At 47.6% G+C, this 18,767-nt stretch overlaps 1 protein-coding gene across 1 annotated transcript; it reads right to left on the bottom strand.

The window, feature by feature from the left end:
- Positions 1-371: 371 nt before the first annotated feature.
- LOC139574210 (transcription cofactor vestigial-like protein 2) lies at positions 372-17,918 on the bottom strand. The gene is made up of 4 exons (XM_071398568.1): positions 17,443-17,918; positions 14,578-14,789; positions 1,876-2,271; positions 372-1,612 (listed from the first exon to the last, which is right to left on the bottom strand). Exons 2-4 carry the CDS (start codon positions 14,768-14,770, stop codon positions 1,581-1,583), a joined length of 621 nt encoding a protein of 206 aa, XP_071254669.1. The 5' UTR covers positions 14,771-14,789; positions 17,443-17,918; the 3' UTR covers positions 372-1,580.
- Between the last annotated feature and the right edge of the window lie 849 nt (positions 17,919-18,767).

The raw sequence follows: 18,767 nt of genomic DNA, 5'->3' as shown, positions 1-18,767 counted from the left end.
CCCAAGCTCTTCTCTGTCCTGGCACCCCAATGGTGGAACCAGCTTCCCCCTGAAGCTAGGACAGCAGAGTCCCTGCCCATCTTCCAAAAGTACCTGAAAGAGGTAGGGACCTCTTCAAAGAGTATCTTAAATAATCCTCCTCCTCACCTCAACCCCCCCCCCCCCTTTCTAGCTCTGACTTTGTTGCTGTTAGCTACTTTATTGAGGAAAAGTGTACTTAATATGCCTGTGATATGTGGTTGTCCCACCCAGCTATCTTAAGATGAATGCATTAACTGTATGTTGTTCTGGATAAGAGCGTCTGCTAAATTACTGAAATTTAAATGTAAATACACATAATGAACATAAAAAAATGAATGCAAAAACATGACCATATTTAGTAGTCTAGTATTTATTTCTTAACTTTTTCAATTTGAAAATAAAATACATTTGGCACCTTTTCCCTCTTCTTATTTTCAGCCACGGGATGGCAGTATTGTCACACTTATTCTAAATGGCTTGAGGTCTGTTCCTGTGAAAGTAATGTACACTATGTGGCGAGAGATATCTCATCTGATCCAGTTCATCATGTATTTCCACTTCATTGAAGGTAGACTCAGCGATATGACGTAGATGCAGAAAGTAAACAGCAAGGCTCAACTTCTCCCGTTTTGGTCCTGTGGCTACCACACTCTAACAGCGTGAAGTGAACCCATGCACAGATACTGTGTGTGACTGTGTGGGAGCAAAGTCTTGCATCTTGCTCATCTCAATATCTGTGATGCTGCTCGTGGCAATGTCATTTCCCTGAGTCTACTTTTAAGATGGAACAGATAATTTTTTTATGTTTAATCACAAATCACAACTCAATTATTACAGTAAAAGAGGTTTGTGTCAATTCCTACAATGCAATGCAGATTGTCTACTTGGTATTCTCAGCAGAAATCTCTGAATAACAAAGACCTCTTCATAAACATCTTTCATTTTCATGGTTACTTTGGCAATCATTTATTAGGATATCAACTGCATTTCATTAATTTGTTATGTGCAAAAAAATTAAAACAGTTTCTGTTTCCATATCACAATTGAAAATCACATCAAAACCCCCTCCTTTAGAAGTCCACACATCAGAGGAAACAGATATTCCTAAACACCAACATTTCAATAAAATACTCTTAAAAAACATTGTAAAGTTTCTCCACAGTCGATACAGGCTACTTTTGACATAACACTGTTTTTCTTACACATGCAAAACACCCCCCTTCTCCCTCTCCCTCCCTCTCTCTCTGTCCTTCTGTATAAATGCTTAAAGTTATTGAGTTGTAGGCAGCATACTGGCAGTGGTTGTCACCTTGGTCTTTGATGTGAATTATGATCCGGTTTGCAAACTGGTTAGTCAGTAAGTGATTTGTTTCTGAGAGGCAGTTCCAGCTGTTGCATTGCAAGGAACTGAAGTCATCCTTTGAAGAGGAACAGAGGGGAGAGTTACCGGCACTTCCTTCTTCTAGTGGCTGTGGAGGAGGCCTGTCTGATAACCAGAGGAGTGAACACAGCATGCACATGTTGCAGACTCCTCTCTTCCCTGCGCGGTCATGCTTCATTTAATACCAATAGAGTTCCTTTTTCTGCAGACCTATTCCCAAAAGAGGGTAGAATAGGTGTTGAATAACTCAAAAGAGACCTTTGGAAAACCAAGCAAACCACCAAATTAAATTAAGTTTAAAAAAATACACTGTGGCACAGATACTGTAAAACCTCCCTAATCTTTACAAAATCCAATGGATTTGGAATTATATATTTATTTGTCAGTTCACTATCTAATCTATGTGAAAGAAAGAAGTCTCCCTCTCCCTACACATGCATAGTGATAAGGGATCTGGGTAGAGGCAGCCATACCTGAGTCAGGGTTCATGGGGTCTCTGAAGCCAGGTTGACCCGTCCAGCTAGGGAGGAGCTCTGGTTTGGAGCCCGAGGCCACGCCTGCAGCCACCTCTGACCGGTCACTGTGGAGGAGATTGAGCAGGGAGTTGGTGTAAGGCTGTCCAGTGACCCCCAGGCCCTCATGGGACATGGAGTGGGGATAGGCCATGGCAGGCAGGCCCAGACCACCATGTTGCCTAGGAGTGAAGGCTAAGGGGTTGGTGCTCTCATCTGGGGAGCTGAGAGCCTGGCGGTGGCTGGAGAGAGACTCATTGGTGCTGCTCAGATGAAGGCGACCAGACACAGGGGGAAAATGGTCTTCCGACCAAGATGGGGTTGGAACAACCCACTGGCAAGATGTTGAGTCAGACTCTGAAACAGATGTGGATTTAGAAAAATACATCCACAAAGTAAGTGTCTCGAAATGTGTTAATTTTGTACATTTCACATGTCAGTGAGCACACGTTTTCTTGTTTGGTGCACACAGCATCATGATGATAGCATACAAAGTTCACTGCAAAAGAATGTAATGCCTTTTTGTATATATATTTTTTAGGGGATAGACAAGCTATGAAATTAGCAGATAAAATGTAAGTTCATAAAATAACATTCCCTGCATCATTTCAACAAGAAAAATCTCATATATATACACTGCTCAAAAAAATTAAGGGAACACTTAAATAACACAATGTAACTCCAAGTCAATCACACTTCTGTGAAATCAAACTGTCCACTTAGGAAGCAACACTGATTGACAATAAATTTCACATGCTGTTGTGCAAATGGAATAGACAAAAGGTGGAAATTATAGGCAATTAGCAAGACACCCACAATAAAGGAGTGGTTCTCCACTTCTCAGTTCCTATGCTTCCTGGCTGATGTTTTGGTCACTTTTGAATGCTGGCGGTGCTTTCACTCTAGTGGTAGCATGAGACGGAGTCTACAACCCACACAAGTGGCTCAGGTAGTGCAGCTCATCCAGGATGGCACATCAATGCGAGCTGTGGCAAGAAGGTTTGCTGTGTCTGTCAGCGTAGTGTCCAGAGCATGGAGGCGCTACCAGGAGACAGGCCAGTACATCAGGAGACGTGTAGGAGGCCGTAGGAGGGCAACAACCCGGCAGCAGGACCGCTACCTCTGCCTTTGTGCAAGGAGGAGCAGGTGGAGCACTGCCAGAGCCCTGCAAAATGACCTCCAGCAGGCCACAAATGTGCATGTGTCTGCCCCAAACGGTCAGAAACAGACTCCATGAGGGTGGTATGAGGGCCCGACGTCCACAGGTGGGGGTTGTGCTTACAGCCCAACACCGTGCAGGATGTTTGGCATTTGCCAGAGAACACCAAGATTGGCAAATTCGCCACTGGCGCCCTGTGCTCTTCACAGATGAAAGCAGGTACACACTGAGCACATGAGCACATGTGACAGAGTCTGGAGACGCCGTGGAGAACGTTCTGCTGCCTGCAACATCCTCCAGCATGACCGGTTTGGCGGTGGGTCAGTCATGGTGTGGGGTGGCATTTCTTTGGGGGGCCGCACAGCCCTCCATGTGCTCGCCAGAGGTAGCCTGACTGCCATTAGGTACCGAGATGAGATCCTCAGACCCCTTGTGAGACCATATGCTGGTGCGGTCGGCCCTGGGTTCCTCCTAATGCAAGACAATGCTAGACCTCATGTGGCTGGAGTGTGTCAGCAGTTCCTGCAAGAGCAAGGCATTGATGCTATGGACTGGCCCGCCCGTTCCCCAGACCTGAATCCAATTGAGCACATCTGGGACATCATGTCTCGCTCCATCCACCAACGCCACGTTGCACCACAGACTGTCCAGGAGTTGGCGGATGCTTTAGTCCAGGTCTGGGAGGAGATCCCTCAGGAGACCATCCGCCACCTCAGCATGCCCAGGCGTTGTAGGGAGGTCATACAGGCACGTGGAGGCCACACACACTACTGAGCCTCATTTTGACTTGTTTTAAGGACATTACATCAAAGTTGGATCAGCCTGTAGTGTGGTTTTCCACTTTAATTTTGAGTGTGACTCCAAATCCAGACCTCCATGGGTTGATAAATTTGATTTCCATTGATCATTTTTGTGTGATTTTGTTGTCAGCACATTCAACTATGTAAAGAAAAAAGTATTTTATAAGAATATTTCATTCATTCAGATCTAGGATGTGTTATTATAGTGTTCCCTTTATTTTTTGAGCAGTGTATGTACATACATATATATGTACATACATACAGTTGAAGTCGGAAGTTTACATACACCCTAGCCAAATACATTTAAACGCAGTTTTTAACAATTCCTGACATTTAATCCTAGTAAAAATTCCCTGTCTTAGGTTAGTTAGGATCACCACTTTGTTTTCAGAATGTGAAATGTCAGAATAATAGTAGAGAGCATGATTTATTTCAGCTTTTATTTCTTTCATCACATTCCCAATGGGTCAGAAGTTGCCATACCCTCAGTTAGTATTTGGTAGCATTTCCTTTAAATTGTTTAACTTGGGTCAAACGTTTCGGGTAGCCTTCCACAAGCTTCCCACAATTAGTTGGGAGGAATTTTGGCCCATTCCTCCTAACAAAGCTGGTGTAACTGAGTCAGGTTAGTAGGCCTCCTTGCTCGCACATGCTTTTTCAGTTCTGCCCACCAATTTTCTATGGGATTGAGGTCAGGGCTTTGTGATGGCCACTCCAATACCTTGACTTTGTTGTCCTTTAGCCATTTTGCAACAACTTGGAAGTATGCTTTGGGTCATTGTCTATTTGGAAGACCCATTTGCGACCAAGCTTTAACTTCCTGACTGATGTCTTGAGATGTTGCTTCAATATATCCACATAATTTTCCATCCTCATGATGCCATCTATTTTGTGAAGTGTACCAGTCCCTCCTGCAGCAAAGCACCCCCACAACATGATGCTGCCACCCCCGTGCTTCACGGTTGGGATGGTGTTCTTCGGCTTGCAAGTCTCCCCCTTTGTCCACCAGACATAATGATGGTCATTATGGCCAAACAGTTATATTTTTGTTTCATCAGACCAGAGGACATTTCTCCAAAAAGAACGATCTTTGTCCCCATGTGCAGTTGCAAACCGTAGTCTGGCTTTTTTATAGCGGTTTTGGAGCAGTGGCTTCTTCCTTGCTGAGCGGCCTTTCAGGTTATGTCGATATAGGACTAGTTTTAATGTGGATATAGATACTTTTGTACCTGTTTCCTCCAGCATCTTCACAATGTCCTTTGCTGTTTTTCCGGGATTGATTTGCACTTTTCGCACCAAAGTACGTTCATCTCTAGGAGACAGAACGCCTCTCCTTCCTGAGCGGTATGACGGCTGCGTGGTCCCATGGTGTTTATACTTACGTACTATTGTTTGTACAGATGAACGTGGTACCTTCCGGCATTTGGAAATTGCTCCCAAGGATGAACCAGACTTGTGGAGGTCTACCATTTTTTTTCTGAGGTCTTGACTGATTTCTTTTGATTTTCCCATGATGTCAAGCAGAGGCACTGATTTTGAAGGTAGGCCTTAAAATACATCCACATGTACACCTCCAATTGACTCGAATTATGTCAATTAGCCTATCAGAAGCTTCTTAAGCATGACATAATTTTCTGGAATTTTCCAAGCAGTTTGAAGGCACAGTTAACTTAGTGTATGTAAACTTCTGACCCACTGGAATTGTGATACAGTAAATTATAAGTGAAATAATATGTCTGTAAACAATTGTTTGAAAAATTACTTGTGTCAGGCACAAAGTAGATGTCCTAACCGACTTGCCAAAACTATAGTTTGTTAACAATACATTTTTGGAGTGGTTGAAAAACGCGTTTTAATGACTCCAACATAAGTGTATGTAAACGTGCACATTTAACTGTATACAGTGCATCGACTTCCGCCGACTTCCGCCGAAGTTGGTCCCTCTCCTTGTTCGGGCGGGGTTCGGCGGTCGACGTCACCGGCTTTCTAGTCACCACCGATCCATGTTTCATTTTCGTTTTGTTTTGTCTTCATTGTACACACCTGGTTTCCATTCCATAATCATGTTCCTTATTTAACCCTCTGGCTTCCCCTTTTGTTTTGTGCGTGCTTGTGGTTTGTCAAGTGGTTCCGTGTACATGTTCTGGATTGTTTATGTTTATCCTTGTTGGATTATTGTTGATATAGAGTAAAGATCGTGGCTTTACTCATACCTGTGTTCTGCGCCTGACTCCGCTTCATTCCATTTACCTGGAACACTGACAGAATCACGCACCTAAAGAATGGAGTCAGCAGGTGCACCCAGCCATCCTCTACCAGTGGAGGAGCGCGTCCAGCAGCACGTGACTATGTTACAGAGTCTCGGTACTGCCATGGATCGCGTGCTGCAAACTATGGAGAGATGGGAGAGAGGGGGTTTTCCGGCAACCCCATCATCATCACCCCCGCTCCCACAACAACCTCCCTCGACTCCACCCCTTCTTCACCAGCACCCAGTGGAATTCGGCTATCGCTCCCGGGGGTATATGACGGAACGGCTGCCGGGTGCCAGGGGTTTCTTCTCCAGCTCTCCAGCTCTACCTGGCAACAGTTCGGCCGGCTCCTTCGGGACGCGAGAGTGTGAACGCCATCATCTCCTGTCTGACGGGTAAAGCACTGGAATGGGCCAACGCCATCTGGGGAAGAGAAGGACCGGCGTTAGACGATTACGAAGATTTCACCCGCCGCTTCTGGGCGGTTTTTGATCATCCACCTGAAGGGAGAGCGGCGGGGGAAAGACTATATCATCTCAGACAGGGGATGAGGAGCGCACAAGAGTTAGCGCTGGACTTTCGCACTCTGGCCGCCGGCGCGGGATGGAATGAGCAGCCCTGATCGACCACTACAGGTGTAGTTTACGCGAGGATGTTCGCAGGGAGCTAGCCTGCAGGGACACCACCCTTAAACTTGACCAGCTGGTGGACCCTATCCATCCGGCTGGATAACTTGTTGGCCTCCCGCGGACGTCCGGATCGGGGTCCGTCAGTTCCATCCCCCAGCACTTCCGATCCAACACCGATGGAGCTGGGAGGTGCTGCTATGAGGGGGACCGGAGGGGGTTCCATTCCCTGCACCACCTGTGGCCGCAGAGGGCACACTGCTGGTCGGTGCTGGGGAGGTTCCCCAGGGAGTCGAGGTAGCAGGCGGAGCGCCTGTGGATCATCCCAGGTGAGTAGGCACCCGACTCACCCAGAGCTCCCTGTTGCGCACATGTGGTTGTTTATAGAATTTCCTGAGTTTTCCCCACATTCCCAGCATAAGGCGCTTAGTCGATCCAGGCGCGGCTGGGAACTTTATTGACCGTTCCTTTGCACGTAGATTAGGGATCCCTATTGTTCCCGTTGATGTTCCCTTCCCTGTACATGCCTTAGATAGTCGTCCTTTGGGGTCGGGGCTAATTAGGGAGGTCACAGCTCCACTCTGTATGATAACGCAGGAGGGTCATGAGGAGAGAATTAGACCCTTTCTGATCAACTCTCCTGCGTTTCCTGTTGTGTTGGGCCTTCCCTGGTTGGCCTCACATGACCCCACTATTTCATGGCAACAGAGGGCTCTCAAGGGATGGTACCGTCAGTGCTCAGGGAGGTGTGTAGATGTTTCCTTAGGTACAACTACGGTGGAGAGTCCAAACCAGGTTGGCACTCGCCTTCTGTAAAAAGAAGGTGACTCAATTACCACCCCATCGACGGGGGGATTGTGAATTAAATCTCTTGGTAGACGCAGCACCTCCCAGGAGTCACCTGTATCCTCTGTCACAGGAGGAGACGGCGGCTATGGAAACATATGTCACCGAATCTCTGGGACAGGGATACATTCGGCCTTCCATTTCACCTGCCTCCTCGAGTTTCTTTTTTGTGAAGAAGAAGGATGGAGGTTTACGCCCGTGTATTGACTATCGTGGTCTTAATCAGATCACGGTAAAGTACAGTTACCCGTTACCTCTCATAGCCAGTTTGACAGAGTCATTGCACGGGGCGCGCTTCTTCACAAAATTGGATCTCAGGAGCGCTTACAACCTGGAACGTATCCGGGCGGGGGATGAGTGGAAGACGGCATTTAGTACCACTTCTGGGCACTATGAGTACCTCGTCATGCCGTACGGGTTGATGAATGCTCCATCAGTCTTCCAATCCTTTGTAGATGAGATTTTCAGGGACCTGCACGGGCAGGGTGTGGTGGTGTATATAGATGACATTCTAATATACTCCGACACACGCGCCGAGCATGTGTCCCTGGTACGCAGGGTGCTTGGTCGATTGTTGGAGCATGACCTGTACGTCAAGGCGGAGAAATGTCTGTTCTTCCAACAGTCCGTCTCCTTCCTAGGGTACCGCCTTTCTGCGTCAGGGGTGGAGATGGAGAATGACCGCATTTCAGCCGTGCGTAATTGGCCGACTCCAACCACGGTAAAGGAGGTGCAGCGGTTCTTAGGGTTTGCCAACTACTACCGGAGATTTATCCGGGGCTTTGGTCAGGTAGTGGCTCACATTACCTCCTTGCTGAAGGAGGGACCGGTGCGACTGCAGTGGTCAACTGGGGCGGACAGGGCTTTTAGTCACCTGAAGGCTCTGTTTACCTCGGCTCCCGTGCTGGCTCATCCTGATCCCTCCTTGGCATTCATAGTAGAGGTGGACGCATCCGAGGCTGGGATAGGAGCTGTGCTGTCTCAGTGCTCGGTTACGCCACTAAAACTCCGCCCCTGTGCTTTCTTTTCGAAGAAGCTCAGCCCGGCGGAGCGAAACTATGATGTGGGGGACCGGGAGCTGTTGGCTGTTGTCAGGGCTCTGAAGGCGTGGAGACATTGGCTTGAGGGGGCTAGACACCCTTTCCTCATTTGGACTGACCACCGCAATCTGGAGTACATCCGGGTGGCGAGGAGACTGGACCCTCGCCAGGCGAGGTGGGCAATGTTTTTCACCCGCTTTGTTTTCACCCTATCATACAGACCAGGTTCCCAGAACGTGAAGGCAGACGCGCTGTCCCGGACGATTTAATCCATTTAAGAATACGTAATGTAACAAAATGTGGAAAAAGTCAAGGGGTCTCAATACTTTCCGAATGCACTGTATACTGGCTCTGGCAGCCAAAACAGCCAATTACTCCATCTAAACGTGAATCGATTCTCAATTGCGATACGGTTCTAGAAACATGAAGCCCTTTTCCTTCATTGTTACAACTTCAATGGTGAAATGAAGGAGTCAAGTGCAGAGAGCAGGGTAGTTCCTTTGCAAGTGGAAATATTTATTTCACCCAGAAATACTCTAATGAGAAGGCTACGCCACACAACACAGGGCGCGTCAAAATTACAGTCCAACATAAAAAGACTGAATCCACTACATAGGAAAATCACCACCATACAACAGAATAACAAGCCCGCACGGCGGGCTTACTTCCCTTAAATAACCAACCCACAAAACTAAACTCAAAACAGGTGCACCCAATCAGCCCAAACTAACAGAAACAAAAAGAAAAGAAATCGATGGCAGCTAGTAGGGCGGTGACGACGACCGCCGAGCGCCGCCCGAACAGGAAGAGGCACCATCTTCGGCGGGACTCGTGACAGTACCCCCCCTCTGACGCGCGGCTCCCGCAGCGCGCCGACCCCGGCCTCGAGGACGACCCGGAGGGCGAGGCGCAGGACAATCCAGGTGGCGACGGTGGAAATCAACCAAGAGGGAAGGATCTAAAATGTCTCTCCCCGGTACCCAGCACCTCTCCTCCGGGCCGTACCCCTCCCAGTCAACGAGGTACTGCAGGCCCCTCACCCGGCGTCTCGAGTCCAGAATCGCTCGTACTGTGTACGCCGGGGACCCATCGATATCCAGAGAGGGCGGAGGGACCTCCGGCACCTCACCTTCCTGAAGGGGACCAGCTACCACCGGCCTGAGGAGAGACACATGAAACGAGGGGTTAATACGATAGTAAGAAGGGAGTTGCAACCTATAACACACCTCGTTTATCCTCCTCAGGACTTTAAATGGCCCCACACACTGCGGCCCCAGCTTCCGGCAGGGCAGGCGGAGGGGCAGGTTTCGGGTCGAGAGCCAGACCCTGTCCCCTGGTGCGAACACAGGGGCCTCACTGCGGTGGCGGTCAGCGCTCTTCTTCTGCCGTTCACTGGCCTTCCTGAGAGAGTCCTGGACTGCCCGCCAGGTCTCCCTAGAGCGCTGTACCCACTCCTCCACCGCAGGAGCTTCGGTCTGGCTCTGATGCCACGGAGCCAGGACCGGCTGGTACCCCAGTACGCATTCAAATGGCGACATGTCAGTAGAGGAGTGGCGGAGCGAGTTCTGGGCCAACTCTGCCCACGGGACGTACCTCGCCCATTCTCCTGGCCGGTCCTGGCAATACGACCTCAGAAACCTACCCACCTCTTGGTTCACTCTTTCCACCTGCCCATTACTTTCGGGGTGATACCCAGAGGTAAGGCTGACCAAGACCCCCAGACGCTCCATAAACGCCCTCCACACCCGGGACGTGAACTGGGGACCTCGATCAGATACGATGTCCTCCTGCACCCCGTAGTGCCGGAAGACGTGGGTAAATAGAGCCTCCGCAGTCTGTAGGGCCGTAGGGAGACCAGGCAATGGAAGGAGACGACAGGACTTAGAAAACCGATCCACAACGACCAGAACGGTAGTGTTCCCCTGTGAAGGGGGAAAATCAGTCAGAAAATCTACCGATAGATGAGACCATGGCCGTTGTGGAACCGGGAGGGGTTGTAACTTCCCTCTCGGCAGGTGCCTAGGAGCCTTACTCTGTGCGCATACCGAGCAGGAAGAGACATAGGATCTCACGTCCTTAGCCAAGGTGGGCCACCAGTATTTCCCCCTAAGACCCCGCACTGTCCTCTCAATCCCCGGATGACCCGAAGAAGGTAGTGTGTGAGCCCACCGAATCAATCGATCACGAACACCAAGCGGTACGTACCTCAGGCCAGTCGGACACTGGGACGGCACAGGTTCTACCCTTAACGCCCGCTCGATGTCCGCGTCCACCTCCCATACCACCGGGGCCACCACACAAGAGGCTGGAAGGATGGGAGTCGGATCGATGGGCCGGTCATCCGTGTCATAAAGACGAGACAGAGCGTCGGCCTTAGTGTTGAGGGAACCTGGTCGGTAAGAGATTGTAAATCGAAAGCGAGTAAAAAACATGGCCCACCTAGCCTGACGCGGATTCAGTCTCTTCGCCTCTCGGATATACTCCAGATTGCGGTGGTCAGTCCAGATGAGAAAAGGGTATTTAGCCCACTCAAGCCAGTGTCTCCACACCTTCAGGGCTTTTACCATAGCTAGCAACTCCCGGTCCCCCACATCATAGTTCCGCTCCGCCGGACCCAGCTTCTTAGAAAAGAAAGCACAGGGACGGAGCTTCGGTGGCGTGCCCGAGCGCTGTGATAGCACGGCTCCAACACCAGCCTCGGACGCATCCACCTCCACTATGAACGCTGACGAAGGGTCCGGATGCGCCAATACGGGAGCCTCAGTAAACCTTACCTTCAACTGGTTGAAGGCTCCATCTGCCTCGGCCGACCACCGTAGACGCACCGGCCCCCCCTTCAGCAGTGAGGTAATGGGCGCCGCCACTTGGCCAAAACCCCGGATAAACCTCCGGTAGTAATTGGCAAACCCTAAAAACCGCTGCACCTCCTTTACCGTGGTTGGAGTCGGCCAATTACGCACGGCGTTAACGCGGTCACACTCCATCACCACCCCCGAGGTGGAAATACGATATCCCAGGAAAGAAACGGCTGGTTTGGAGAACACACATTTCTCAGCCTTGACGTATAGGTCATGCTCCAGCAGTCGCCCAAGCACCCTGCGCACCAGGGAGACATGCGCGGCGCGTGTGGCAGAATAGATCAAGATGTCATCAATATATACTACTACACCCTGCCCGTGCAGGTCCCTGAGAATCTCATCTACAAAGGATTGGAAGACGGCTGGAGCATTCTTCAACCCATACGGCATGACGAGGTACTCATAGTGGCCTGATGTGGTACTAAACGCTGTTTTCCACTCGTCTCCTCCCCGAATACGCACCAGATTATACGCGCTCCTGAGGTCCAGTTTTGTGAAAAAACGCGCTCCGTGGAATGATTCCATCGCCGTAGCGATGAGAGGTAGTGGATAACTAAATCCCACTGTGATTGAATTTAGACCTCGATAATCAATGCACGGACGCAGTCCTCCCTCCTTTTTTCTCACAAAAAAGAAACTCGAGGAAGCGGGTGACATGGAGGGCCGAATGAACCCTTGTCCCAGGGCTTCCGTGACATATGTCTCCATAGCCAACGTCTCCTCCTGTGACAATGGGTACACGTGACTCCTGGGAAGTGCAGCGTTCTCCTGGAGGTTTATCACGCAATCCCACCGTCGATGAGGTGGTAATTTGGTCGCTTTTGTCTTACTAAAAGCGATAGCCAAATCGGCATATTCTGGGGGAATGCGCACAGTGGAAACCTGATCTGGACTCTCCACCGACGTGGCACCGATGGAAACTCCCACACACCTACCTGAACACTCATCTGACCACCCCTGAAGAGCTCCCTGTCTCCAGGAAATGAGGGGATTGTGAATGGCTAGCCAGGGAACCCCCAACACCACTGGAAACCCAGGTGAATCAATAAGGTAAAAACTGATCTGCTCCCTATGATCCCCCTGGGTTACCATGTCCAGCGGAATCGTAGCCTCCCTGACCAGCCCTGACCCTAACGGTCGGCTATCTAGGGAGTGCACGGGAAAAGGTGGGCCTATCTGCACCAGCGGAATACCCAACTTACGGGCGAGTCCGCGATCCATAAAACTCCCAGCTGCGCCTGAGTCGACTAGCGCCTTATGCTGAAGAGAGGGGAAAAACGCAGTGAAAAAAAATAACCAAAAACATGTGACCAACAGGGAGCTCTGGGTGAGTCTTGTGCCTACTCACCTGGGGTGGCCGAGGAGTATTCCGCCTGCCATCCCGACTCCCAGATGGACTCCTCCAGCACCGATCCGAAGTGTGTCCTCTCCGGCCACAGTAGGTGCAAGAGAAGCCACCTCCTCCGGTCCCCCTAGATGCAGCTCCTCCCAACGCCATCGGAGTTGGAGCGGGAGGGCTGGGAGGTGGAACTGACAGGACCCCCTCTGAACGCCCGCAGGCAGCTAGCAGGTTGTCCAGTCGTATTGACATGTCAATCAGCTCATCAAGGGAGAGTGTATTGTCCCGACAAGCTAGCTCCCGACGGACGTCCTCCCGAATGCTACATCGGTAATGGTCCATCAGGGCCCTGTCATTCCACCCCGCACCAGCAGCCAAGGTCCGGAACTCCAACGCGAAGTCTTGCGCACTCCTCGTCTCCTGTCTGAGGTGGAACAGTCGCTCACCCACCGCACGGCCCTCCTGAGGATGGTCAAATACGGCCCGAAAGCGGCGGGTGAACTCTGGGTAGTGGTCTCGAACCGAGTCTGGACCGTTCCAGACCGCGTTAGCCCATTCCAGGGCTCTACCCGTCAGACAGGAGATGAGGAGGCTAACACTCTCCTCTCCAGAGGGAGTCGGATGAACAGTAGCCAAGTAAAGCTCCAACTGGAGCAAAAACCCCTGGCACCCAGCCACCGCTCCGTCGTACTCCCTCGGGAGCGCGAAACGCAACGCGCCGGAACCAGACGCCGACGTGGAAGGAGTAGGTTGCGACGTCCGTGAAAGAGCTGGGGTAGACGTCGGGAAACCACTCCTCTCCCATCGCTCCATTCTCTCCATCATCATGTCCATTGCCGACCCAATCCTATGGAGAACGGCGGTGTGATGGAGGACACGCTCCTCCATCGATGGAAGAGGGGTGGTTGCTGCTTCTGCTGACTCCATGGTTAGGTGCGGGCTTCTGTTACAACTTCAATGGTGAAATGAAGGAGTCAAGTGCAGAGAGCAGGGTAGTTCCTTTGCAAGTGGAAATATTTATTTCACCCAGAAATACTCTAATGAGAAGGCTACGCCACACAACACAGGGCGCGTCAAAATTACAGTCCAACATAAAAAGACTGAATCCACTACATAGGAAAATCACCACCATACAACAGAATAACAAGCCCGCACAAAACCCAGCGGGCTTACTTCCCTTAAATAACCAACCCACAAAACTAAACTCAAAACAGGTGCACCCAATCAGCCCAAACTAACAGAAACAAAAAGAAAAGAAATCGATGGCAGCTAGTAGGGCGGTGACGACGACCGCCGAGCGCCGCCCGAACAGGAAGAGGCACCATCTTCGGCGGGACTCGTGACATTCATATCACATCAAAATCATTGTCAGACTGATAGTACCTGCATTCATAATTCAAGCCTGATTTAGATCAATGTACACTATATGGCCAAAAGTATGTGGACACTTGCTTGTCAAACCTCTCATTCCAAAATGATAGGCATTAATTAATGGAGTTGGTTCCCCCTTTGCTGCTTTAACAGCCTCCACTCTTCTGGGAAGGCTTTCCACTAGACGCTGGAACATTGCTGCGGGGAATTGCTTCCCTTCAGCCACAATAATATATATATTATTATAAAAATATATATATAAAGTTTATTTCCTAATCGCACTGGACTCCAAGTGTATTGGCCAATCACTCAATCAATCACTCTAGTCTTAATTCCAACCTTCATTGCATAGTTAGGTATCAGTCTGCTCACCAGATTTGACAGTCTTTCGGCTCTTTTTGCCCTTCCCGCTGGGGGCCTTGGTCTTACTGGCCTTGCTGAGGGCACGGTTGAAGTGTTGGTCCACCATGCTACCGATGTCACCCTGGAAGTAGGTGAAGATGACTCTATTGGACTGCTCCTCTGTCTTTACAACTACCTGGGGGCTACCTGAACGTCCTGCCATCGCTGACTCAACTTAGATCCTGGGGGAACATAGTAGAGTACAATGGTTGGTAGGTAGAGAACCGTAATATATTGCCTAACAAGTCCATGCATCATCTGTAGGCTAGGCTACCCATTCAGTATGTGCTTGCTGAGTCACTTGAGTTTTGGCTTTTGTACGTCCATAATTAAGGGATATGGATATAACATTATAATGCACAGTTCAGATGCTGAACTTATGGTGAGTCAAACTGAATAGAAATGAAAAGTGGGCTGGCACGGACGGTTAAGAGCTTTGCTTGGCATACCAATTGTTTTCATTCAACCGCTCTCAACACTGCAGCAGACTTCCTTGTTGGTTTTGGGTTGAAATCAGGCATAACAGTAGCCGACTAAACTCAACTCCATGACATTGTTCTTTGTAAACGCGGCCAATTCTTTGGGTGTGGAAATCCATCGTTTTTGATTTTAAAAAAACATTATTTTATGTGACATCGGAACTCCAGTCCGCCCACACTTGTCACCTCTCAACTCCATCATGAATCGTGGAGTTGAGTTTAGTCGGCTGGCATAACAGTGACCTCTCACAGAAGTCCACCTGAGAATCCGAGACCATGATTGTGCTTCCGCGGTGGGTGTGGCCAAGCAACCTTTATTTGCATACAATTAACATATTTTAACATACATTACCATTTCTCCTGACAGTGGAAGAACTGCTCTGGCGCGCTGCCTGAAACAGAGGCCTGTTTCACTTGCATAGCACCGAAACAGCGGAAGAGGCTGCCGAACTATTGTCAGAAGTTTGACGAGGTGTATTGCGTGGTTTCAGAAGGCACTCTATCCCCACTCTTCCAAAGACAAAGATATGTGTTCTTTAGTTTGGTACGGCGATAGAGAAATTTTGAACTAGGGCTTACTCTCTCCATTTTTGTTTTATTTACTGACCTGGGTGGCTATTGTAGCATCCAGAGTAATTCACAGATCATCTCACCATGAAGTAGTAAAAGGGTTATAACCTAACATTCATTTGTGATTTTGTTTTCCACTTTGTTTTCCACTTCTGTTTTCCACTCATAATAATTCAATAATGAAAGGTATCCAGGTGATCTTATTTGATTCATCGAACACATGTTGAGAAATCGCCTTCATCTGTGCATGTATCAACATAAAATAATGGGCAGATTAAGCTATTCAAAACCTGACTGAAATGTCATCTTTTATTGGTCTTTATCTGTTATTTGCAAACAATGTCTGCTTGTCATTACACAAATTGAAGGTTCAAAGTAAATCAATGCTTATTCATGTCAGCACATTACAGGCTGTTCACTACATCCTTTTTATGCAGTTTGGCATTTATTGAGATGACTCATGTACTGGAGGCAGCTCTGCAGAGTGGTCAATACGCTCTAAAAATGAGGGTTCCTCAAGGGTTCTTTGGGAAGGGTAATGGTTCTGTGGGGAACCATAATGGCTCAAAAAACCCTTTGAACTCTTCAATGGTTCTTTACAGTTCACAAAAGGGTTCTTTGCTCTTTTAGTGATAATTAAAAGGTTGGGGACCGGCTCATTAGAATATTTTGGGCCGTGGTTTGCTCACAGCTCTTTTTGTACAACCGTGAGTGAGAGTGTCATTCCAGTTTATCTAATGTGTTGTGTTATGCCATTGCATATTATTTATGGCAAGTGATGGTGTTTTGTGAATGAGTCATGTATGGCCTTGTGTCAATTAAAAATGGTTGACTAAATCAGTCAGTGGTTCTCAATTCTCTCCTCAGGGACCCCCCAGCTGTTCCAGAGGTAGCTCGCTTGATTCAACTTGTCAATTAACTCAATAATAACACCTATAGCATTTTAACAGTATAATATGGCTCACCAGAATAAAGAACCCTGTATGGTTCTTCAAAAGGATCTACAAAGAAACTTTCAGATTGAAAAAGGTTCTTTATAGAACCGTTCTCCATAAAGTATCTAGAAAGAAACATAAAAAAGGGTTCTATATAGCCCCAATTAGGGTTGTAACCACAGCTGAACCCTTTTTCCCGGTGCTATATAGATCCTTTTTTAACGGTTCTTTATAGAACCATTCTCCATAAAGGTTCTATAAAGAACCATTAAAAGGGGTCCTATATAAAAGGTGTCCAAATAGGGTTGTAACTACAGCACCAAAAAGGGTTCCGTTATGGTTACAAGCCAAATAAGCCTTATCTGGGTCTATTTAGAACCATTATATTTTCGTGTGTAGCTGGAGCAGCCACAAAGTCATAAAATCTGATTTTAAACCTAACCTTAAACTTAACCACAGTACTAACCCTAATGCCTAACCCTAACCTTAATTTAAGACCAAAAAGTGAATGTTTTTACAATATAGACAATGTTGACTTTGCAGCTGGCCAATCTAGAGGAAACGCTCAGTTTTGCCTCCAGGGCAAGATTCATAACAATAAAGGTCAACCTTCCTTTTGCATCACAACTTTTATCTCTGTATATAAATCGGCCTACCTTTTTTTCAGTTAAATTATGTCAACAACCATGTAATATTGAATAAAAAAGTTCCCAAGTGAAATAAGTACACCATAAAGTGGGGAATTATAATAATCAGACATGTATCTGCAAATATTGATAAAACCATACATTACGTATGCAGTCTTGTAAGATTATATTACAAAGAAATGCATGCCATGTACTCTCTCTTACCTGAGCAGGTGAGCTCCTCTGATCAAGTACCAAGTCCCAGGTTTGATTGATTGAAGTAACCCTTGATGCTGCCTATTTCAATTGCCCACAATTACTCAAAATAACGTTATTTTGACAACAGCACTGGCATGCCTCGAATGCTGATAAATAAAACACAACCTGTTAAGTCTATTGTCCTCTCAAATGTCCAGATTGATGGAGAAAACATCGAACTCTTCGTTTATTGGAGTTTGTTCGTCAGAAACCCGCCTTCTTTCAACACATCCTGCGCTCGAGCTGCCTGCTGTGTGGAGATATCGCGAGGGAGGGTGTGACGCGCTATGACGGTATGAAGAGAATGTAACTTAACAACTTCCTCCACACACCTGCAGCACCTTATCAAAACATTCCTTAGTGAACTACACTGTCAAAAACTCACGTTCACGTTTAGAAAATGTTTTTTGAGAACACATGCTATATGGAAAGAGTTGGTCAATTATAAAGTGTGGAAATATCTACTGTGTGATACTGAAAGGATTAAAATGAATATCATCGTTATAGAATGGGTGTTACGCCGAGATAACACCATTATCATACTTTTTGTGCACTGTGCAAGTAATAATTCTAATGTTAAACTAAGACAAGCTTTGTATGCTTGGTATAGATGTTTTCCTATAGGCAGAATGCAGACAGCTGAGCATTTCACACAGTAATGTCAGACAATAATGTAATAAAATGTTTTTTATTTCATTTTTTAAGGGTGTAATAAAATGTTAATATTATATTTGAAATTCTTATTTTAAATAGCTCTCTTACAAAAACGAGAGCCGTATTCGTGATTGATATTATGACAAATGATGATAGATTTCAGAAAGTACACTGACAATACAAAAGATACCACTGAGGTTTTCCTGTTACACATGCAGAGAACCACAATGATAGTTACAGCCACCAATGGTGATGTGGTGTGACGTCTTTTCACTGGTCAATATAAGGACACATTGAGAAATGTGAAGTTATGCTATCATGTACTTGACAAATAGCCTTATTGTCAGATGTGTTGAGAACGGACATTTTGAATGGACTACACTGTTGAACATGCTCACAATGTGTCCTCCAAAAACTGTGTATACTGTCTGGAAGACACATGAGCCAAACAAATGATATGTATTTTCCAAAATAAGACTCAGCTTTGACTTGGTTTATTCAATGTCATTTGAAAGAGAATAAATACTCCCATCATACAACAAAAAAGTGAGCAAAGTGATAACGTACCAGAACAGGCCCAAAAATTGGAGTACACTGTATACCAGGGCAGGGCCTGTATTCATGAAACATAGTAGTGC

Source organism: Salvelinus alpinus, chromosome 4, assembly GCF_045679555.1.
Source record: "Salvelinus alpinus chromosome 4, SLU_Salpinus.1, whole genome shotgun sequence".
NCBI classification, from domain to species: domain Eukaryota; kingdom Metazoa; phylum Chordata; class Actinopteri; order Salmoniformes; family Salmonidae; genus Salvelinus; species Salvelinus alpinus.
This window is presented reverse-complemented; position numbering and strand designations above follow the sequence as displayed.

Excerpts from the sequence above, each read along its gene's own strand:
- LOC139574210 (XM_071398568.1), bottom strand. The coding sequence starts at position 14,770 with ATGGCAGGACGTTCAGGTAGCCCCCAGGTAGTTGTAAAGACAGAGGAG. Across the intron at positions 2,272-14,577 it reads CCGAAAGACTGTCAAATCTG|AGTCTGACTCAACATCTTGC; the intron begins GTGAGCAGACTG and ends CATCTGTTTCAG. Across the intron at positions 1,613-1,875 it reads CCCCATGAACCCTGACTCAG|GTCTGCAGAAAAAGGAACTC; the intron begins GTATGGCTGCCT and ends TTTTGGGAATAG.